The 22,140-nt window shown below is 36.5% G+C and overlaps 1 protein-coding gene across 1 annotated transcript in view; it reads right to left on the bottom strand.

Annotated features, from left to right (window-relative positions):
- Positions 1 to 22,140, bottom strand: part of IL17REL (interleukin 17 receptor E-like) — a 45,337-nt gene that overhangs the window by 6,933 nt on the left and 16,264 nt on the right. Inside the window, exons 2-13 of the mRNA XM_010085668.1 lie at positions 20,732 to 20,759; positions 14,671 to 14,820; positions 13,780 to 13,889; positions 12,181 to 12,295; positions 10,604 to 10,648; positions 9,695 to 9,834; positions 9,460 to 9,531; positions 7,210 to 7,264; positions 3,809 to 3,972; positions 1,450 to 1,494; positions 731 to 788; positions 266 to 411 (exon numbers count right to left, since the gene is read on the bottom strand). Coding sequence (XP_010083970.1) covers positions 266 to 411; positions 731 to 788; positions 1,450 to 1,494; positions 3,809 to 3,972; positions 7,210 to 7,264; positions 9,460 to 9,531; positions 9,695 to 9,834; positions 10,604 to 10,648; positions 12,181 to 12,295; positions 13,780 to 13,889; positions 14,671 to 14,820; positions 20,732 to 20,759 — 1,128 coding nt within the window. The remainder of the gene's footprint in view (positions 1 to 265; positions 412 to 730; positions 789 to 1,449; positions 1,495 to 3,808; positions 3,973 to 7,209; positions 7,265 to 9,459; positions 9,532 to 9,694; positions 9,835 to 10,603; positions 10,649 to 12,180; positions 12,296 to 13,779; positions 13,890 to 14,670; positions 14,821 to 20,731; positions 20,760 to 22,140) is intronic.

Here is a 22,140-nt window from a genome sequence, read left to right as displayed (position 1 = left end):
TTAAGGTTCCACTCAATAGTCACTTCCTTTGATATGATTTGATGTGATTTGACTTCAGGATCCTTACTTATTTCTTACCTCAGTGCAAGAGCAGAATTAGAACTACATGCTTTAAAAGTGTTCCAGTAATTGCTCCAATATGTACATGTATGGGTTTATTAATGCTTTCAAGCTGCAGAGCGATAAATGGAATAATAAATTAATGCAGATAGATATGTTTAAAAGTCCTACTTAAACTAATGTTTACGAAATAATATATACAAACCACAGAGACTGAATGGTGCATCCCGACCAATTCACATGAAGCCAGCTGCGTCCTGTTACACACAAGCACTGAGAACCGTGCCTTGGTTTGGGATGTGAAGAAAACTTGTACTTGTTCTGCAACTGCAGCAGTTCTCATTTTCCAAGCTAGTATTAGGAGAAAAGACTTACTTTTAGATGTACAAGGACCATATATTATATTTTAAATTGTTATATTTAAAATAAATGGCTTTTTATTTAGGTAAGTACCATCAAATGATGTGCAAGTAATTACTTTTTATGCTGATGAACATTTCGCCTACTGGGGATACATAGAAGTAGCAAGCAGACAAATCTCTTTTTCATAATTTACAAGCTACAGTGATATGAATACATCTCACTTGCTTACTGGAGAAGGCTCATATCTAGCAAGTGATTTAAATATTTTTCACAATTTAATATTATGTCATTACAAGTATATATTTACCTGGAAACTCTCCATGAGCAAATGGACATTTAACCCAAGATCCTTGATTGGTTGTAAACTGAAAGCAAAGAAATCTGTTAGGAAAACTGCTTTTTCCATTTAAATCTATGACTACAGATTCAACTAGAGATGATCAGTGCATTCCAGAAAGTTGCAGAAGGTGAATTCACAGCTTTCCTGGTCTATGGTGTCTTTCAACCCTTGATTTAAATTAGGTCCCCAATTATTCATATACTTCTGCGTGTGCTTATTTTACAGAAATGTGTAGTTCCACTGACTTAAAAGTAAACTAAAAGAATGCAATAATATGCCTGTATTGACCTTATGTGGCGTTCTTTTCTCAACTAGAATGACAAAAGGTACTCCAGTAAAGGTAGCGTATCAACCATTTTTATCACCAAATATTTAATATGTAAGACTTTGTATGTTAGGTTTAGTGAATGCTTCAGAGTTTGCACTGACCTAAAATATTTTTTCCCTGCTTTTCTTAAGCAGAGAAAACAGAGGGCACAATCTGACCTGTGTCCTATCTATCATTGCTGCTGCACTTCCAAAGAACCTCCTTTTAATCTAATCTTGCACATTTCCCTTGTTCTTACTTCCCATTCATCAGAGCTATGAAACCAAATATTGATCCTAAATAACATTAGCAACTCATTTTTTTAGAGCTGACAGAAAAAAGGGAAGTTAATAAGTGTTTTACAAAGAAATCCCTTTACCTTCACGCAAAGTCTTGGGTGAGTGTCCACACGAGAATACTTGACCTGCTTGAAAAGAGGGCACTCAGCATTAGCTAGTTTCATTAATTCGTTTCACAAAACCAATTACTCAAAATAGTCATGATTTGGTTACTGAGAAAGGAACTGGCTTGTTTACTTTATAAACATCCCAGAAACCTAATCAGATAAAATACTCAGAATAGAAACAAATGGTGCTTTGGATTATTGAATAATTTGCTCCTTTTTATCTGTCAAATGTAGCATTTTTTATAGTCACTCTGACCCATTAGAACTAAATTAATTGATTCTGTGGTGGCTTGTGCAAAATTCTGATTACACAGTCATCTTGATTCAGTCCCTTATTTACCATTCATCAATGACTCAGCAGAACATTTAAACATACACCCAAAAGTGTTGTTCCACCTTGAGTTCACAAAGTTTCCCATTTTCCATATCTCTATTCCAGAAAAGACTTAAACGTAGACTGAATTTTAGACACTTACTTACAGGACCTACAAAATGTTGCTTTCTTGATTAACAGCTGTTAACCTACCGAGGGCTTCTCCATAAAAAGCCTTGTCTCATAAAAAAATTACTACCCATGTAAGTGATCTTACTTAAACAAACACCATTGCCCAGGTGACTACCCACAACACATGGTATTGTGACCAAAGTGACACCTCTTTTCCGGAACATTTTTGAGAACATATGGATGTGCTTGGGTATGTCTACAATAGTGTCACAGAATATACTTCTGTATGAGTCCACTCAGATACAGAGACAGCATTGCCATCAACAGAGAAAGCCCCGCTCTAATTAAAAGACTTATGTAGCTTTTGGGCCTAAGTCATGTGCATGCTATTAGAGTGTGCAGCAGTGTGTGGGTTTACTGGGGGAGCTGACACTGTGTGAGGAATCTCTGCAGTAGTCTCCAGCACACTATCGAGATTTTCTTCAGGGTTACAGTACAAGAAATAGACCAAATTCAATATCAAACCTTTTAGTATAATTAAAAAAAAAAAAAAGGAAAAATTCATGTTAATATTAATAAATACAGGAAAACATTTGTCATCTGTAATGAACTAATCTTGGATTGTTTTCTGGGTAATAGATATGACCATTAACAGCCAAACCTTATTTTAGGCTTCTCTCTTTTATTTTCTTTTTTTTTTTTTCTTCCCTTTTCTTTTTCTTTCTTGCAAGCAATAAGTTGTGCTTGTTGTCAGCAGATGATGAATCCCACAGGGACCACTCACATGTATAAAATTAAATATATTTCTTTTTGCAAGATCAAAGTTTTGTTGAAATTCAGAAAACTGTGAATCCGAACAACCACTAAACACTCGGACAGGATTTCCTAATCAAAAAAGCATTCAACAATCTTGAGTCAACTCACCCAAATTATGTCATCAGAATAATACTCAAAGTTTCAAAAATTAAGAATTTGTATTTTATTTTATTTGCCTTTTCAGTTATTGCCTCAAGTTTACTGGTTTCTCTCCACAACCAGGAAAGCCTGAAACCTACTTTTAAAGACAAAAGCCAGAATTCTAACCAACTTCATAAATGCAGTGTATTCAGCATCATAAGACTTCAGACTGAAGTATTAAGCAGTTCAAGACACATGCAATGAAAACCTTTTTCAAATTTAGAACCAAAGTTCTGGAAGAACTGAGGAAACCAACATTTGAACACCCATAATTTCAAGACATTGGACCAAGCTGAAGAAGGCGCTTCAATGAGTGAGAGTACAAAACAATTGTGCCCTACCAAAGTGCCGTTATGTCTCCAGAAAGTTTTAAAGAGATTTAGCTTTATCTCACGTTTTAGGTGTCTAAATGTTAAATATCCAAATCTGATCTGATCACAATAGACTCTTGTGATAGTCAGTGAAAAGAAACAGGTACTTTCAGAGAGTAATCCCTCCAACTTTTCTTATATGCCTATCTTCAGATGACAAGATTTGTCCTCTCAATATGTGTTTCACTAACCTATTTTGAAGGGAATCTGACACAAATAGCATAGACTTGAACACCTATCTTTTAGACAGCAAAGTCAGGGCAGATGAATCATGCCTTTACTATAAATGAAAAGCAGACCCTATTTACCCCAAAGAATTTAGCAGACATTGCTAGCTTCACAGTCATCTCCACTTTTTATTTCTTAATCATGAGTCAGTGAACTCTTTGAATAAATCATGTGGTTAGTGTACAAGAACACAATGTGATTAAGAATAGGTTTATGTATCAGAGAAGAGAGGAACTTGCAACTGCTCTTATTCCAAAGTCTAGCTCTTCATATTATGGATATGGTCATGGCCTTCAGTCACACAGTTTGAATGAATCTGCATAGCTCTTACTTTCTCAGAAGAATTTTTGGTAGAGTTTTGTATATCTTCACAGTGGTTGTTAGACTTCATTAACCTGCATAGATTAACCATGACAAGCACCGGACAGGCTGGCTCCCAAGCTAGGGTTTGTGTCGCTGGGTTGTAAACAATATTATCCCATAGTGCCTTCGTATCTGTGCACAAAGAGTGGAAACATTATTCAAGATGTCAAACAATGAATCAAAATTGTTCCTAAAGCTGGTACCTATACATGTGCTTAAAGCCAAAAGCATCTCTTTTTCATTTCTTTATCATTTTCATCAATGCAGCATTTCACCCTGTAACAGTCTAAGTCTTGAGTTTGTCCCACCAAAGTGTTGGCATTTACCAGAGGTACTCAACCTGACAGCTTAGTCTTACCAGTCTCCCACCACAGTGACAGATAGGCATCACCAGGGAATCACCTTGGCTATAAAGTAGGCTGCACCTGAAGTATGTTCTCTGCCCATCAATCACAGGGGGAATATAATGCAAGTAAATTCCTAACCAAGGATCTTCAGTTAACTGTGTATGATAAATTGGAATAAATCCATACATTAGTGACTAGAGGTCACAGTATTCAAAACTCAGCCTGTGTGTCTTGTGTAGGACTTATATGCATGCAACATATATGTAAGAAGATAAATTCAAGCCTTTAGCTGAATATCAAGAACTCCAATAGTAAACAAACCTGTGTAAGTATTTCACAATAAATAATCTTTCTACTGAATTTATATAAATCTCTTTTCTGTATACTGGGCACACCATAATTTCAGAGCTAGTCAACAAACATATTTTTGGGGACATCTTAAATAGGATTATAAAATAAAAGCTGTCTTACTTATTTGATTGGTCAAATTAGTCACTTCTTATTGACTTTCTTTTCCATTTGACTGCACGTGGATGAGGGAATTTCCATCATGAAATTAAAACTGACATTTCAGTTCATACTTCAAGAAGTAATCTGGAAAGTTTTACATTTGTCTAATAGTCAGAAGTAGGAGAAAAATATATTTCTGCAACAATTTGTGAAGATAAGACTTGAAAACATGGCCAGTTGGATGTTCAAGAACAGTGAACACCCACAACTAGAAAATGTATCAAAGCGAAGAAGCACAGTCCACATCAGAGTGGAAACACCAGCTGTCCAAATTCAACTCCTATCAAGCATAACAGCAATGCCTATTGGTATTGCTTCTTTGAGAAATGTCCTGAAATAAAACCTTTTTATATTTTCTAATAGAAATCTTCTAGACCCTTTAATTCTACCAGATCTCTTGCTTTCTTAACTTTGTGTCTCAATTTGTATGCATCAAAATACTGAAACTTTTTATGAAGTTGAAATTTTTATTCTGTTTTTAAACAAAAATTTTGCTGGAAATTTTGATTCTTTTTTTTTTAAATGTTGTTTGTAATAAATTGACATGTACTATAAAGCTAATGTTTAGAGAATATTTAACCTGACTGCAAAGTCCTGGGTCCCAACAGTTCTGACAGTTTACACAGCTACACTTGGAATGTTATAGGAGTCTGTTATAATGTAGATACAATGTAAATGTAATCCTATTAGTTAAGAGAACAGCAGCACAGTTAAGAAATCTCAGGTTTGTTTCTAGGCCTGCTCATAGACTTATTGCCCCAGTATCCTTCTGGTTCACTCCTTTGTGGCATCTACTTATTTACATTACAATAAAGATGTTCATTCATCTCCAGTCTCATATAATTACATTGTTTAGTAACCAATAGTCATTATTTTTTCCTTTTTTTTTCTTCCCTTAGTTACATTAACTCAAAAGAGTTATTACATAGAGGAGCTTCTTTCTGATACACAACTGTTAATTACCCCCTACCATAAAACTAACACTATAATCCCAACTTTATTACATCAGTGATAAATGAGAAAAAAAAGAACACTCTACTTTATATATTCCAGCAAACAGAGCTGTCAGTTAGGAAAAAGAAAGATTTAAAAAGAAAACAGTGTGGCTCAAAAGCTGGCACTCATATATTTAAATAGCTGGGTGCTAGACTCTGAAAAAATTCCTTGAGGTTCCTGCAAGGAAGATAGTTGAGTAAACCAAAAATATAGCTGTAAAACAGTATTTCCCATATCCACTTCCTTATGAAAGCTGTAAGTTAATTTTTCAATTGTACTTGTCTATTAGAACTTCCTAAATGGACAGAAATAAGCTTCAAGAGTTTCAGTGTGCCAAAGTACTTACGCAGCCCTTCCTCTAACTACATAAAGCTTTGTAACCTATGTTACAGCTATCCCCATAGTCCTGAGTCAATGGCATCAGAGAGGAGAATGACTGCGGTAGGAGAAAAGGAGCAGAATACAGAAGGAAGGAAGGAATCATGGGATTCATGACCCCAGTTCCCTGCACTTGAAGCCAGATCTGACTACATGGCATAGACATAGCAACAGACAGAGCTTGAGCATTCCTAGAAGTGCTTAATTGCATAAATGGAGAAAGAAAGAAAAAAAAAAAACTTTTTATTTAGTCAAATTGCACTCCATTGCTACAAAGGAATGGTAGTGTCACAAAAACTACATTCTACCACAATAAAATAAATCAGAAATGAAGGCTGGGCTAACTAAAGAGGAAGTTGCTTCCATTTTAACACAAATGTATTGGCCCTGCAAGAATGTAGGATTGCAGTGAATGTCTACACAGCTTAATGGAGTTTGGATGCGCTGTTATGGATTGTTTTTACTCTCTCTCATGTTTGTTGTTTGGTTGTTTTTTTTTTTCTTAAATCAAATACTAAAATCCCTTAATGGTCTTCCTAGCGTAGTCTGGAGAAAAAAAATTCTTGTACTTATGTTGGACTGAGCACATTAAAACACTTGTTCAGGTGATGCTTTTTTCTATCTGCCTGGTAAAAGTTCCATTAAAAACTTACATAATATGACAATTTCTTTCTCAGCTGTCATCTCAGACCAAAACCTGACTTTGCTGGAACACTTTGTGTGAATAATTTCCCATTAACTATGGGAACTCCCATACAGAGTTAACTGTCTTCTTTTTCAAGTCCCTGTTCCCTCTTTCACATTGGGTGTTGGATACCTTCTTCAAAGCTCTCCTTAAAGCCCTCTTCTTGCATCAGTGTTTCAAAGTTGACCCAGTGGCTTTTTTTCCTTCTGGACAGTTTGCATGTGACTTACGATGTGGGAAATCACTAGAAAGTTACTTAGTGTTTATATTGGCATACACTTTGTGAACAATTTGATCTGAAAGTTATTTTGCCTACCCACAGTGTAACAAACCAAAATTATTTCCTTGAAGTTTTACAATGTATGGTTTTCACCTTAGACGAATTTCAGATTGTGACATACTACTAGAACTGCTGAAAATCACTCATGTAAAGAGTAATCACACAATACTTGCCATTTTCAAAGGGACAAAGTTGTATCCTCCTCGCATCTGGAATTGCCAGCCAACCCTACCAACCAAAAAGTGGCCATTAGCTAGAGATTCTCAGATACACCAGGTTTTGACATTTCAGACAGAATATGACAGAAAACCTTTCCACTAAAGATAAAGATGATATGTTTACTATAAAGCTTTGGAAATAGTTTTTTTAAGTGAAGTTTTGCACTAGGTATCTATTTTATTGATGAAATAAGGCGAACCCTTCTAGCACTATATCCCTACTATTTCCGAGTCATATATTTAGCTCAATTTCACTTAGAAAGTCTTCCAGATTTTCATTAAGTTTCTTGCAGTGTCCTTACTTTCTAAGGGTATCAAAAGACATTCAAGATTCATGACATCAGACCTCCTAGCCTTTGTTATGGTAAAGGATGTATCCTTAAAATCTGAGGACTAACATTTAACCCAATCTGCAAGTATATGGGCATGGCTGTTACTACAGCCTAATTATTTAGATTCATGTGCAAATGTTTCTGTTACTCACAGTTCTCATCTGTTTGCTCAGCAATCATATTGTGGAATTCTCTGTGTCTATGCTGAGAGGAATAATATCTTTCCAGTGACCTCATACCTTTCAAAGTGGAATAAAAAAAATCCCTAGGCTTGGAAGAGATCTTGTGGTTCAAGTAACTCACATATTAAGGTATGTGATCTTAGGTGCCTACAATGTACACATCTGAGTGTGACTAAAGTGCCTAAGTTAGTACTACTGTAGCCAATGCAGCCAGTGGAGTCTACAGTGCTCTCCAGCACATCCCAAAATAGCCATCTGCATTTGGTCTGTTGAGTAACTGTCTGCATTAGCTAGATCTAGAGGTTGGACATCTGATTCAAATATAGATATATGCATCTGGACATTTACATTTAAGTATCTTAGTCTCACCCCAAGGTAAACCTTACCCCAAAATTCACTGAAAAACTAGGCCATATAGTAACTTCATATATCATTCAAGATAATTTTAAACTGGTTTAATGAGGTTTTGTTCCTTTTCATGAAAGATATTCCAAAATCTCACCTCTCCAATTATCAGAAAAAAAAATCTGTAGCTATGCTGAATGTATTTGTGGAATTAAGTTTATTCCCCTTCATTCTTGTGGCAAGAATAGCTTTAGCTAAAAAAAATTATTCTTACAAAGTGACACTTCTGATTGTCACAACAAACATATTTTCTCTTTGAATGTGTTTTACCAGGCTAATGAAAATGCTTTCTTTGAATCTCCTTTATAAGACAGTCTCTCCATTCCCCAACCATTCTAGATTTTTTACATACATCTTCCATTTTAATTAATCGTCCTTGAATATGGATACAAGAATTGCCTACTGTATTTCAAAGAAGGCCTTGCCTATGCTTTCCTGTTAGCTTTGAATAACGTGGCTCACTAGACCTTTGTTCATGTTTACATCACATAAGCATGTTGGTTTACTCATCCTGCGATGAACTATTACACCCAGATCTTTCTTCCTCTACTGTTATTTCTAAATGAGGACTCGCATCTTACAGCAAGAATTCTTTTTATTAGAGCAAGTGCATAAACTTGCACTTCATACATTACACTTCATCCTCCCTTAGTTATTTAATGTATGAAGATCTCTAGTCTCTTCCAATTATCCTGACTCTCTTCTATTTTGATTACACCTCTCAACTGTATTATCAGCAAATCTCATTAACACATTTCCACCTTTTTTGCCCAAGTCATTGATGAAAACATTTATAAAAGAACTGCTCTAAGTGTGGTCCTTAAATAACTTTCCTGCTAGCACAGCCCCATTCAACAGGAGTAGTTGAGTTAGCCCTCCAGGTAGGTATTATCTACCATACAAATCTTGTTCTCACCCCCAGCTTCCTCAATTCCTCTTTTAGTTTCTCATGCAACACTATATAAAATGCTGTGCTGAAATTCAGGCAGATAAAATTTCTGTCTTTTGATTGCTTATAAAAAAATCAGTCAAATTAATCTTACACAATACTTTCCATACATTAATGTAAACTGTATCCCATTTTCTTCTTATCTCCATGTTTTAATTAATGTTTCCTTAAAAAATCTCTTCTACATTTGCATAATCATAAGGTCAGACAAGCCTTAGTCAAGAACTTAGGTCTACAGCCTTTTTCTATAGATTTTTCCTCCTTTCTTAGCACAAGTCCTAGACAAAATTTCTTTAATCAGAAACACAAGTATATACCAAATTACAGACTGTATTACCTCAATGCAAAGACAAGGGAGTAGCTGAGAATATTTCAGAGAAACTGATTTTAAAGATTCTTTCCCTTTTATCTGAAATGAAAAAGATGGTCATGAATCCAGGACAGTAAATGACTTTTAATAAAGCTAAATAAAGATATAGAAAGGCATTTCCTATAACTGTGACCTCACTGAGCATTTCCACCTGCAAGTCACCCCCCACCAGTTCAACAAACTGGATTGACCTTTAACTCACCACAGCAAATGCCCCCACATCTTCACAGGTAAACCATTTGTGGCACAGGCGAACATAATAATCTTGATCTCGAAGAAAGTTGGATACATTCACTGATATGATTTTCTTTGCCCTGTCTACATTATAATCAAACTTTCTGGCTGAAAAAAATCAAGCATGAAATTATCACATCTGTTTCTTTATTACTTTGTTATTTCTGATTTTGTTTTTCTTTATAAAAGGTACCTAGGATGTTTGAATTCATTCTTTGTATATTCTGATATTGCTAAAAGTAATCTTATTTTATGAGATAGAGTAATTTTCATGATAATAAATTTCAGTATTATTCAGCTTTAAGTTAGCACTGGCGATACTGAGAGGCCAGGACACCTACTGATTGTACCTCAAGCTTAGCAGTTTAAATGTTATGTAGTTCATGTACGAATACTTGAAATAGACACACTGCTACTACAAAAGCTGATTATCCCAAGGTTGCAATTTCATTACACAGAGAATATCTGCCACTATGTTAGACAAATACAATATGTCAGGCGATGTGTGGGTTGGTTTTTTTATATTCATGGGTATGCCAAAATCAGTATAGCAGTATGGCAAATTAATTTCAATCTATTTATGAAGCCTACAGACAAAATATAAAACTAGCAATTCAAAGTGTGTGAAAAGGACACAAACCTATTTCCAAAAGTTTAAGTATTAAATAGGTTGTCAATATCTAGCTATCTAGCATTTCCAAATCAGTATAAAGAAACACAATTTTCAGGACATTACCTATCAATTACATGGTAATTTTAAGTAGTGGTAGTTGTAAATCACCATTTTTTCCCCTGCTTATTTATCTATGAAAACATATCATTGTATGGGTCACCAGAAATATCTCACAGATTAAAGTTGTATAGAAGATCAACTCACCCGAACAAGCTGGAATGTATTTTCCCACATCACTGTTTCTGCAATCTGCAAAATAAAAGCCAGAGTTTTCTTCAGTGCTGCTTTATTTATGTAACTGTGTAAATAAACTGCCAAATTATCCAATAGCTTTCCCACACGAAATCTCTTATATCCCTTTTTAAAGGCAGATTTACATCCACTTCTAGGTAAACAGCAAAAAATAAAAGTACTCTTACCACACACAGAGATTATATCACAACTTGCTTTCAGGAGCTATCTCACCAGTGGGGGGTTTCTACTGCACTTCTTTACCTAGTACCTAACAATATTTAAGTAAGAATAATAATAAAAATAATAACAAGTTATTCTTTCCTTGAAAGCTACTCCTGTGGTTTACCTGGCTTATTTTTCTACCATAAACAACTGTGTATTTTTGCCATTCTGACTCTACTCTAGGCTTACAAAGAAACACCGTATTTACCAGAAGAAGCCAGGTGACACTTTCAGAACTAATATCTAATGTTTGTATCCCCAAAACTTGAATTTTGATTTAAGAACACCAAATCAGCTCTGCCTACAGTTTTCATCTCTCCTTGCTTAACTCAGTATTAGAGCAGCACTTTGCTCTCATTTCCCCACACAGTTCTTTTCCCCAGACAAATATTTCCTACTTTAATTTCTTTACGCACTCTAGTAAAGTGTCTTAAAACTGGGCTTTATAAAACCTTATTCCCCCCCCCCTCTTTATTCACAAAGTTGCATATCTACTTCAATAGCTAATCAGGATTTATCAAGAAAATTAAAGGCTTTTTAATTACAAAAAGGCTTTACTTCTATGAAATCATGAAACAGCCACAACATATTTGATACTGTGTGCAAGGGATGATACTGTACCAAGGGGCAAGGGCAAGGGCAAGAGCCACCCACCTGGAGATGGGAAGGCAGGACAATCCCGGGCACTGGACCGAACAAGGGATCTCATTTCGGTTTTTGCACCAACATTTCATGCACTTGTCTCCACTAGCCACACTATCTTGGCTGGACCACAACGCTCAATCTACTTTTATATGCACATGGTAGGCACTCTACCCCAAAAATATTGAAAAATGCCACCTTATCTTATGCAGTTATATGAAAACAGGGCTAGAACACAGCTAGCTACCGAAAGTAAGAAATTTCTTTACACTTTCTTATTAAGCTTTCCTCAATCTCTGAAACCACCTGCAGCCTAACTATGAAGAGAAGCAGAGGCTCCATCTTATGCACAGAGAGCACACAGGACTGAACCTGCAGGCAGAGAAAAAGCATATGCCAATCACAAGGAGGCCAATTAGGACAAATGCACAGTGTAGTTCAGTATACTTTTAGATATAAACTCTGGTCTCTGTTTTTTATAGCAAGTTAAACATTTATATGCACAGAATAAATCACCAAAATGTAGAATAAGATTGGTCCTGGCATACATGATCTACCATCAGTTATATCAGTGTATCCCAGAATGTGATTTGGCTTTGCATTTGGGGTTTTTTCATTTGGTTCGGTTTTTTTCTTTGAAAATATATTTCTTGAAAAACATCTGGTTTAAGATGTTTTCCTACCTTCAACATAGTATTCCTGACTCAGCTTGACTTCACAGTAATTTGGTACTGTTTTCATGGTCACATAGATGTGCTGTGCTACATTGACTTCAATGCAATTGAATTGTATCTGTACCTGTTTAAAACATTTATAAAATCAAGTTTGTGTGTGACTTCCAGAATACATGAAAAACACTGGTTACCAGAGTTAAGCAAGCAATACTCATTGTTCAGATTTATTTATATTTACAAGCAGCATTAAGCATTCTCAGATATTGCAGCATTAAAAATGTAAAAGAAGATACCACTTAACGAAAGGATTTCAAAGAGTATCATTACTTCTAATCCAGGACATTGCTATCTTCTTCACTTCCAGAAATCCAAATATCTACAAGCTATCAAATAATCCTAAAAGCATAGAAATACACGTACCCAATGCTTATTGAACTTCAGAAGCAAAAAGGTCTTTCATACTACCAAAAGTCCCAGTTTGTAGGCATTTTACAAGCACAAATACTTGCAGAACATGAAAAAAAAAGTCTGTTTAAACATTTAATGGCAACTTCAGCAAATTTATTCATTCCAGAAACAGTTTGTGAGAGAAAGTAATTTAGGGGACAAAACTTGAGGTCCAGTTACAGACAGTCATTCCCTCACTGATAGCAGTAACCATTAAATTCCATATAGGTTTTCATGTTGGATATACTCCTATTTGGTACAAGGTATTTGGAGAGTAAAAGACATATCACCATTCTAGTCACTGAACAGAAATTAAGAAAATTTCATTAAATATGTTTGTTGAGTCTTTCCTATAAACTTACCTTTCTCTAAAAGCTACCAGCTGTGCATCGGCATCGCTGGCCCTGGTTTGCCTATAGGGACATTTTATCATCAAGTGATAGAGAGCGTAAACTGCAACTGCAGTGTGGAAGAAGAACTTTGCTTCACATGTGCAATCAATATAACATTTACAAAGCACATGAAGTAACACATTCTGTATGAGATTAATAACAGTTATCCACCAGTAATTGAAAGCAAAAATTCATCTATTTTAAACAGTTGATCAAGGATGGTTCTTTTTTATATTTTTTTTTTGCAGTTGCAATTTTTAATAACAAATACTTCTTTATTTACTTTAGTAAAAAATTGTACTCTGCTGCTGCAACCAGTACCATGATTTAGGACAGATGTGCACAACTGTTTGGGTATTTGGCTGTCTTCTAGACGTGTAAATTCCATTGACATGGTTGGACTTAAATAAATCACAAGTATGCACTTAAAATCCCTGTGGCATTCTGCTTCCTATCAATTGGAGTTACAAAAGCTTCCCTACAATTTTGTGGGCACAAAAAGAAAGCTAATAAGATTGATATAAAATTAGGCTTTGCAGAGGCACCTTTTCTTGCAAAAAGGTAAGTGGAAGCATGAAAATAGCAGAGAACTGAATTTATAGGTTATAAAAGGACACTGTTATGGAATTACATTTGATAATGCTGAAGCACACATTTCATTGCAGTTTTCCACACATCAGTAAGAGAAGAAAATAAGACAGATACAAAATATATTTTTTCCCAAGGTTCACAGACATTGAAATGCAAAACAACTCAAAAAAGAGTCTACCTTCTTTCCATTAAGCATCTTGCTTTTTTTTCTAGCAAATCTCACATTTGTGCACTGAGATTGCTGTGTGTCCAGTGAAAGAGAACAAATTTCCAGCCCACGGATATTTTCTGAAATGAGTTAGGAATAGATTTCAAAAATATAATTTCAGCATCTTTAAGAAAAACAAAAAAATAAATTAAACTATATCATATTGTAAGCTTTCCTTCTAAGTGAAAAGCACACGGATTTTATCTCTGATAAAAAAGGAATGTTATACATAACACACACATGGGGGCAGGAGCAAGGATTTAATACAAATTGCTATAAACCAAAGCTTTAATTATGCAAATTCTTATGCAAATTTTTAAAATAAACCTATTAACTCTGAGTGACGTACACAAAGAAATATCTAAATGGTAACACACTTAGCAAATGAATAGCAGGGTGTTAGTAAAAATAGACTATGCCCAGAATGTTTGAGTGCTTTCATTTTTAGTGCAGAATTGTAACTTCAGATACAGAAACAGTTTCTCCTTCTGTTGGCTCAGTTACTCATGTCTGAGTTACCAGGGCAGACAGAATTAGTGTGTGCCTGTGCATACACAGGTGTCAGAGCAGGAAAGAAAAGGGCAGCAGTATGCTTGGGGCACTGGTAGATGACTGGTTAAGTGTGCCATTTTAGCAGTAAAAATTCAGTTGCCTTGAATTCATTATCTTAGTTCTCATTCCCTTGAGAAAGGCCAAGGCTTTGTCCTGGTTTGTAGTAAAATGGTTTCACAAAAGATATCTTCCTGATACAATTACATTAAAGCAGCTTGGACACAAATATTGCAATAGGGAGCAAAATTTGGCTGAACAGCTATAAACAAAATATAACCAGAAATGATTCAATAGCAAACTGCTTCCTACCATCCAGGCTCAGGGTTCCTTTAATGTTTAAATGAAGAGAGCATGGGCTTCCTGGGACACATTTCATCACTGTTGATATCTTCATGCTTTTCAGTACCATAGAAGATAGAGATGCAGGAGCGTCATGGCAGAAGCTGTTAAAAATGCCACCTGCAAATGCAAATACAAAGATAGAGAAATCTCATTATGCACAGGATGTCTGGGGGAGGGAAGGGACCAAAGGTGAAGATCCAACTCTACTGAAATCAGTAGGAAGGTCACAATTGACTTCAGCAAAGCCAGTCCTTTACCGAAGACTTTCACATGGCCAACATAGCTAGTTGGCTTCACTAGCAATGCAGGGGGGTTGGAAAGAACTACATTACAGGTGGGGTTTGATAAATTTCCTGGCTTAAGGAAGTGTTAGCCCACAAGAGGAAGGAATCACACTTCTAACAGTTAAGGCCAGCAGAGCACACCTAGTGTTTTTAAATAATCAGATATGCTACATCGTGGCTAGACTAATAGTTTATTTAAACTTTTTATCAAAACCATTGCCTGTATATTGTCAGCACTCTCACAGGTAGTTTTAATTTTAAGATTGGCTGATGGTCTCAACTGCTGTTAAAATATCAATTACACACAAGAGGGCACCATTGCATTCCTAGTCATGGAAAAAATCCTCACATCTACAGGATTTCCTTCTCCTTTAGACCTGAACAGCACAAGCAGAATAAATGTTATCCGGGCCTTCTTCAAGGTATAAACAGTAGGCACAGAACACAGCTATTATGTCTCATCTTATTTTCCTATGCAAATTTACTCATCCCAAAGCCTTAGGACATAGATTTGCACAGCTGCCTTCTGTAGGCTAATGTAAAAGAAAAAAACCAGTCTTAAGGCCCCAGATCTCACCAGTCAGCCATATTTTACTTCTTTCTACTTCTCAACTGCCCTGTACAGAAATCAATTATTTATTTATGAGTTTATGTTAGTAGAATGGACTTAATCCCCAATGTATTCCTTGGGCTTCTCTATCTCATGTACATTGTTTGCAGCCCCAAAAATTAAGAGTTCAAGAAACTATCAAAACAAATAGCCAGGGAACTGGGTTTTGTACCTTGGCTTCATGGTGTACAATGCACCACACCTCCTTTTAGCTTTAACTACATAACAGTAATTTCTCCGAAATATTTCTTACTCTTCTAACGTTGATACATAGCACGAAAGTTAAAAGCCACACAAGTAAAACAAAGTATTTCACTGCACTTTCTCCTCCCCTTGAGGAGAGTCTAGAAGAACAAAAAAAACAATTGAATCTTATTAGTCATACTGCTGAACATATTCCTAGGAGGACTTTAACTAGTGTGGCAAAGAGCATAGTATGAAACAGAAGTGCCACAATACTGTGCTTGCCATAAAATACAAGATAACACCGTTAACTCAGATCATCAGGAAAAGGTGCATCCCTCAACGTTTAGCCATGAATTGTTGTCAAGCATGGATGCCCATTGACTCACACGGAAGACACATCCACTGTTCTCACAGAGAAAGGGTAGGATGTGGAGGAGAAGGAAAGACAAAGCTTATCATAGAATCACAGAATTATTAAGGTTGGAAAAGACCTCAAGGATCATCAAGTCCAACTGTCAACCCACACCACCTAACTCACTAAACCATGTCCCTAAGCACCACATCTACACGTTTCTTGAACACCTCCAGGGATGGTGACTCAACTACCTCCCTGGGTATCCTGTTCCAATGTCTGACCACTCTTTCAGTGAAGAAATTTTTCCTAATCCTACCTTGCCCCTCCAATGAAGGAAAGTGCTCTAAATTTAAAGACTGAAAGTGTATTAACCTGTACAGGAGCTCTTTCTATATGACGAGATTCTTGCTTTCACAGTTTCCAGTTGCAGCTGAAGCCCATTGTCGGGGATCAGACACTGACATATGCAGGACGTGTAGAAAGGCTGACATAAATGTGGTACCTTGCCTTCAATCTGTCAGGCCTTAAGATGCCCTTGCATCTGGTACCAGGAGAAATAAGTTCTTCATGATACTTATCGAAAGTCAGAAAAGACAAATGCTTCACACCTGAACCTCCACTCCATTATCCTGGTCTGTGCCATTAAGCATCTTTTGGAGGCAATAGGATATGCTGATATGAACTAAGTGGAAAAGAATGGAAAAACAAGGACACTTTACCTCAACTGACAGTAGTCAGCTCTTAGCTATTGTCTTCCATTGATAATATGTGCAAACCAAAGCAAAACCACCGATTGTGCAAAATATACAAATTGGGCTTTAAGAGTAGGAGAGTACATTGACTTTTGAAGAATTTGTAAACATGTTTCAACAGAGGTGAGGCAGCCTTGAGAAGTACAGTGTACAGCAGCCAGATGTGAACACTATATTCCGGGTTCCAAGAATGGGTGGTGTAATAATCCTGAAGGTATCTCAGGATGGAGAGTTATTGCACAACATCCAATCAATCCACCCACAGTTAATTGGGAGGTTATTATATTGCAGAACTACCTGATAATTATTACTAATAACATGATAAGTCATGATTAGTTTTAGCTCTGTCTCTTTCCTCAAAAAGATAATTTTCTTGACTGCCTCATATGACATGCAGTTGTGGATACCAAATGGAATCCAGGACCAGCTGTTTCTGCTTAATTTCTTGGTTGTTGAAGTAAACTTCTTGATCCAGGCCTAATCTTGCCTATTCCCATGTCTGTGTAGAAATGATTTCACAGAAGAGCAATGTACATATATATACGTTGTCAAAGCTGACAGTTCTTCACTAAGTGTTCTCTTTGAGAAAATTTGACCATATAATTTGACCCTACTTATTTTTAGGAGAGATTGTCATGACTTAATTGAATTCGGTCCTTAGTTACTAGTGCCTGAGGTATTGTATTACCAGATACCGCAGGCTTGGAACTATCTCAGGAGAATCCTAAATCACACCTAGGTGCACTGCTGCCATTGGATCAGCACGAGGCAGATACACAAATAGAGTTTTATGGAGTACTGCCTGTCCATAAGCAGGAACACTGTCTTCCTTGACCACAGTTTCTACCTTCAAACTGGGAACAAATAGGTAATATACACTGTATAAAATGAAATTACTCTTCCATTTTGGATTTTTTCCCTTAATTTTATAATACATTTTGACAATTGCAAAAGATACTGCAAAACTCATTAATAATAATTTAAATGGATATCATGCATGAGGATATTAGTTTTGGATCACAATAAGCACATGACACCAGGAAGAGCTGACAAAAAATAATTTTCATTCTATAAATCATCACAGTATGAGACTCATTTCTGACTAATTCTTCAGTAAACTGTTACCTTATCATCTTTTAATCCCCCCCTTAGATAGTTTCCTCTGGAACACACACCTCTTTCCTTTTCTCACGAGTAGTGTGATCTACACCCCAGAAGACATACGGATACATCTTGCTACACAAACCATCTGTTGAGTAAATCTTTCCTAAATTTTATGTTTATTAATAATAACTGTAATTAGCCCTACATGAGAGAGGGATTGTTGCTGTAATAAAAGATTATTTGATTATGGACCCATATAAGCCCATGCATAAAAAAGCCAAGGCTTACTATTCAGCATGTAGACACTTTCCTTGTACTTTTGCCATCAGCTCAACCACAGCAGATTAATTTCTTATCTGATGGATGATGCAGCAATCAACCCAGAACTGTCATGACAGCAAAACACACCTTATGTACACTTGGATAACAGAAGCCAGAGCTGAGCAATGAATACGCAATAGAAATTATTAGATGGATAATTTGAAGCTTCAGGCAAGAAGATGAAACAGGAGAAACAGGAAAAAAATAAAAGCAGAGAAAACCCATTAACAACAGGCTTAGGCCAACAACCAATAGAAAATCTTGATATTTTTTGTCTGATATTTCTTCCCTACAAGAATTTTAAGAATCTGAACTACTTAGGATACTAACAGTGCTAAATCTGTGAGCATATCTAAACCACACTAAAATTGCTTCACTGGAGCATCATTCCACGAGTATAAATTACAGTACCATTTCAAACCTATTTGCATATGATTTACCATAGTATCTGCTGCATCTATGCATTAGGATGATTCAACAAACTTCATAAACAAACTAGATATGCTCTCCTAAGATAACCACATGGTGCACTTCAGTTAATAAATACCAAAATTTGCTACTTAAAAGAACTTACACCAATTATGAAATTGATTAAATGTCAGGTTGACAGCCTCTCTTTCACAACATATTTCAATGCACAGTAAATTATAAGGGTTTCACAGTTCTATTTTCAAAAAGTACTGTCAGGGATAATGGACAACATGGTGATACACTGTGCCAAATACATTTTCTGAGAATGTACAGCTTTTTTGAAATCATTGCTATATTAATATCAATGTCTGGATACATTATAGGGCCTTTCAAATACTACAGTAGCCCTTATGTTCTACTGATAGTCTAAAAGAGCAGGAGGGAGAAGGCAGAGTCAAATTTTGACAAATGCTACTGAGCTCATAGCTGCAAATTCTAGGAAATAAAGTCATCTTTTTGTTGCAGCTGATAGCAATGTCTACTGCAAAGGTGCTCTATTATACAGTTAAGGTCTTTTAATGTAATTTTACCTCAAATAATAAATAATAAAAAGAATTACTATAGAAAAGGAAGTATGGAAATAAGTATACACCCACTGTTGCACAAGTAAAGCAGGATGAAGACTAAAAATGTTTTTTCATCACCCCTGTAAGACTGAGTCATTCTACATGTTACTTGTATTAAAGGGAGCTGATAAGTCATTTTCAGCCAGGACTGAATACCTGCAAGAGGACTGAAAACCTCTGCTTCATGTGTGTCACCTTGAAAGATAAGGATCTTTAGTTTACAAACTCTTCAGTGCCCAAAGTCTATATTCAGCTAAGAGCTAAACATCTAGTTCAAGCTTATGCGCATCATGTAAGTACCTCTGTCAGTCCACAGAGAGGGAGAACTCCTCTTGCCTCCCTCCCAGCACATAAATCACCTTGTCCTGAGATGGGTGAAATGAATCACCACCTCGTGGTACATGTAGTGAGCCTCCACCATCTAGATCTGCATTTGTGTAATACCCAGCACAGATTTTAACTCGTAACCAACAGTATTGCAGGTGTCTCTCCCTTTGAGACCTGGGTTGAAAAGTTTGGTTTCCTCAGCCTGTGCTGCCCGAGGGCACGAAGGCATGCTCCAGCTAGGCAGAACAAAGGTCAACACTCCCCATTTCTCTCCTCTTCTACAATTTCTTCCACATAGTTTGTGTAACTAGCAGCTCAGCTCTCTAATCCTAAAAAGATTCATTCACAGTCCTTGAACCAGCCACTGATGGTTCACTCTGCTGGCCAGTAGAAAGCTAGAGACTTTTTCAGGTCGAACTTTTAACTGCATCCCTTCCACAGCTGTGTTTGTTTGCAGCTCAATACATCCCATAAATGCCACGCTTTCAGAGTAAGACTCCTGACAGCTGCTGTTCGGCTCACGCCCCACGCCACAGCATCAGCATCTCACATGCTTGTGGCTCCGCTGCAGCTTCTCCCTGCCTGCGGACTCTGCTACCCGGATCCGGGAAAGGCACCGCGGAGACAAGCCGTGCTCAGAGCTGGGCCTCTGGCTAGGACTGTCCTCTTGCGGGGGGGACTGCCTGCAAGGCAGCTGCCTCCTACTTCCCTGTCAAGTGACTATGTGCACTGGAGGAGTGATTGACAGAGGCTTCAGAGTTCAGGTAGTTCAAGAGCCTGTACTGTTACTGCAGGAAATACAAGTAGAAGCAATAAAAACAGGTGAAATGACTAAGCAAATTCTCCCAGTGACCATCTACAGTAAGGAAAATCATAAAGCAAAAATGCACAATCATTATTAACCTGTTACTTGTTTTGTACAAGGAAACTGAGGGTAAATACTCTGTCATGACAGATCTGATGTTACCGGGAAAGTGGATTTATTATCTGCAATAAATTATCTTAATCTTCCAAAAATAAATGTAGTAAAAATGTGAATGATGTATACTCACTGGAAGGCTTGCTTTTACAATGAATCCCCTGCAAACAGAAACAAAAATATTATAAAAGCTGAGGCAACAATGAAAATAAATATTGCTTAATCATTGTACACACATATAAACATACCTTAAGCAAGGGAACATACAATTCACAACAGAAATAACTTTCAAGATAAAAAAAAATATAAATTCAAATACAGTGAACATGCACATTTCTATTGCATATGACAGCCTGATACGTATGGGGACACAAGTTTAGCATTATCCTTATTTTCATGTATTTCTGCTGAGGTGTAATTGTTATAACAAGTATAACAGCACCATCGAATATAGACACCATTTTACAAGCTACTGCCATTCACATTGAGCAGTAACCTATATATTGTTTTGTTCCAATGGACTGCTTCATACCAGGGCAAAGAAACCAAGTAGTTTTTAAACGGAAGATACGTAGAACACTTCTGAATATTATATATGATATTTAGAAGATCACACTAGGCAAATGGAAGGAAGTATTACAGTAATTGCAAATGAAGTTTAGAAACAAGACTTGCCTTTTTATTTTTGAGAACTATCTGGCGCAGAATCCTGAAAATGAAATTAGTAGGCACAGTACTTCACCATGTTCAAGCGGTAAAGTGTTTTTTGTTAGATGCAAAGCAAGCCTGACTCTGAGATTTTAACAAGTTTCCAGCTATTTTTCAGACAGACTACATCCATCTTCACAGTAAAATAAACACTTAGCCACACACTAAAATTCTGTAGAGTATAAAAATAACAAATCTGATTTTGAGTCCTATGCCCGACATTCTAAAGAGAAGCTATTACTTAGCCAGCAAATACCGTTGTCTGCTGTTCTGGCATTCAGTTTCTGACATAGCACTTACACCAGTATTTCTTTGTATACAGCATGTATGTTCCCCTCTGCTTTCCTTTAAAATCACTCACAGAGACACTTTTGTCACACCCACAAAAGGAGCAGGCACCACCTTGTCTCCTCCGCTCTCAAACTGACTGGCAGCTCTCAGTCCTTTTAAAACATTTTAGGATCTTGTCAAGAAGCCAACAATCTGTGAGTTTTAGAGCTGATGAAACTCTCTCAATGGACATCGGGAAGTTTTCAAGTTGTAGACAAACACAAAGGCTGCAGCCTGGGTAAGCATTAGCACACCATAAAATAACTATTTCTCTGTCTTCCATGAGGCTTTTGTCCACAGGTAATTCTGTCCTCCTCATAAACATAGCTGTAAAGCAAAATCATATCTCTGTAGGTGAGAACTGACAGCATGTTAGCTACCCTATGGCAGCTGCCTAGAGTACCTGAGAAATAAGTTTTTCGTCCTTTGCCACCACTTTTTATAGCTAGATAAGCTTATTTTAAAGAAAGGCTTTTAGAAAACCAGTGACCAGTATTAACCTGT

The sequence above is a fragment of the Pterocles gutturalis genome, unplaced genomic scaffold (genome assembly GCF_000699245.1).
Source record: "Pterocles gutturalis isolate BGI_N339 unplaced genomic scaffold, ASM69924v1 scaffold18340, whole genome shotgun sequence".
In the NCBI taxonomy this organism is placed as follows: Eukaryota; Metazoa; Chordata; class Aves; order Pterocliformes; family Pteroclidae; genus Pterocles; species Pterocles gutturalis.
The sequence above is the reverse complement of the archived record's forward strand: the minus strand, read 5'-3'. Positions and strand labels throughout refer to the sequence as shown.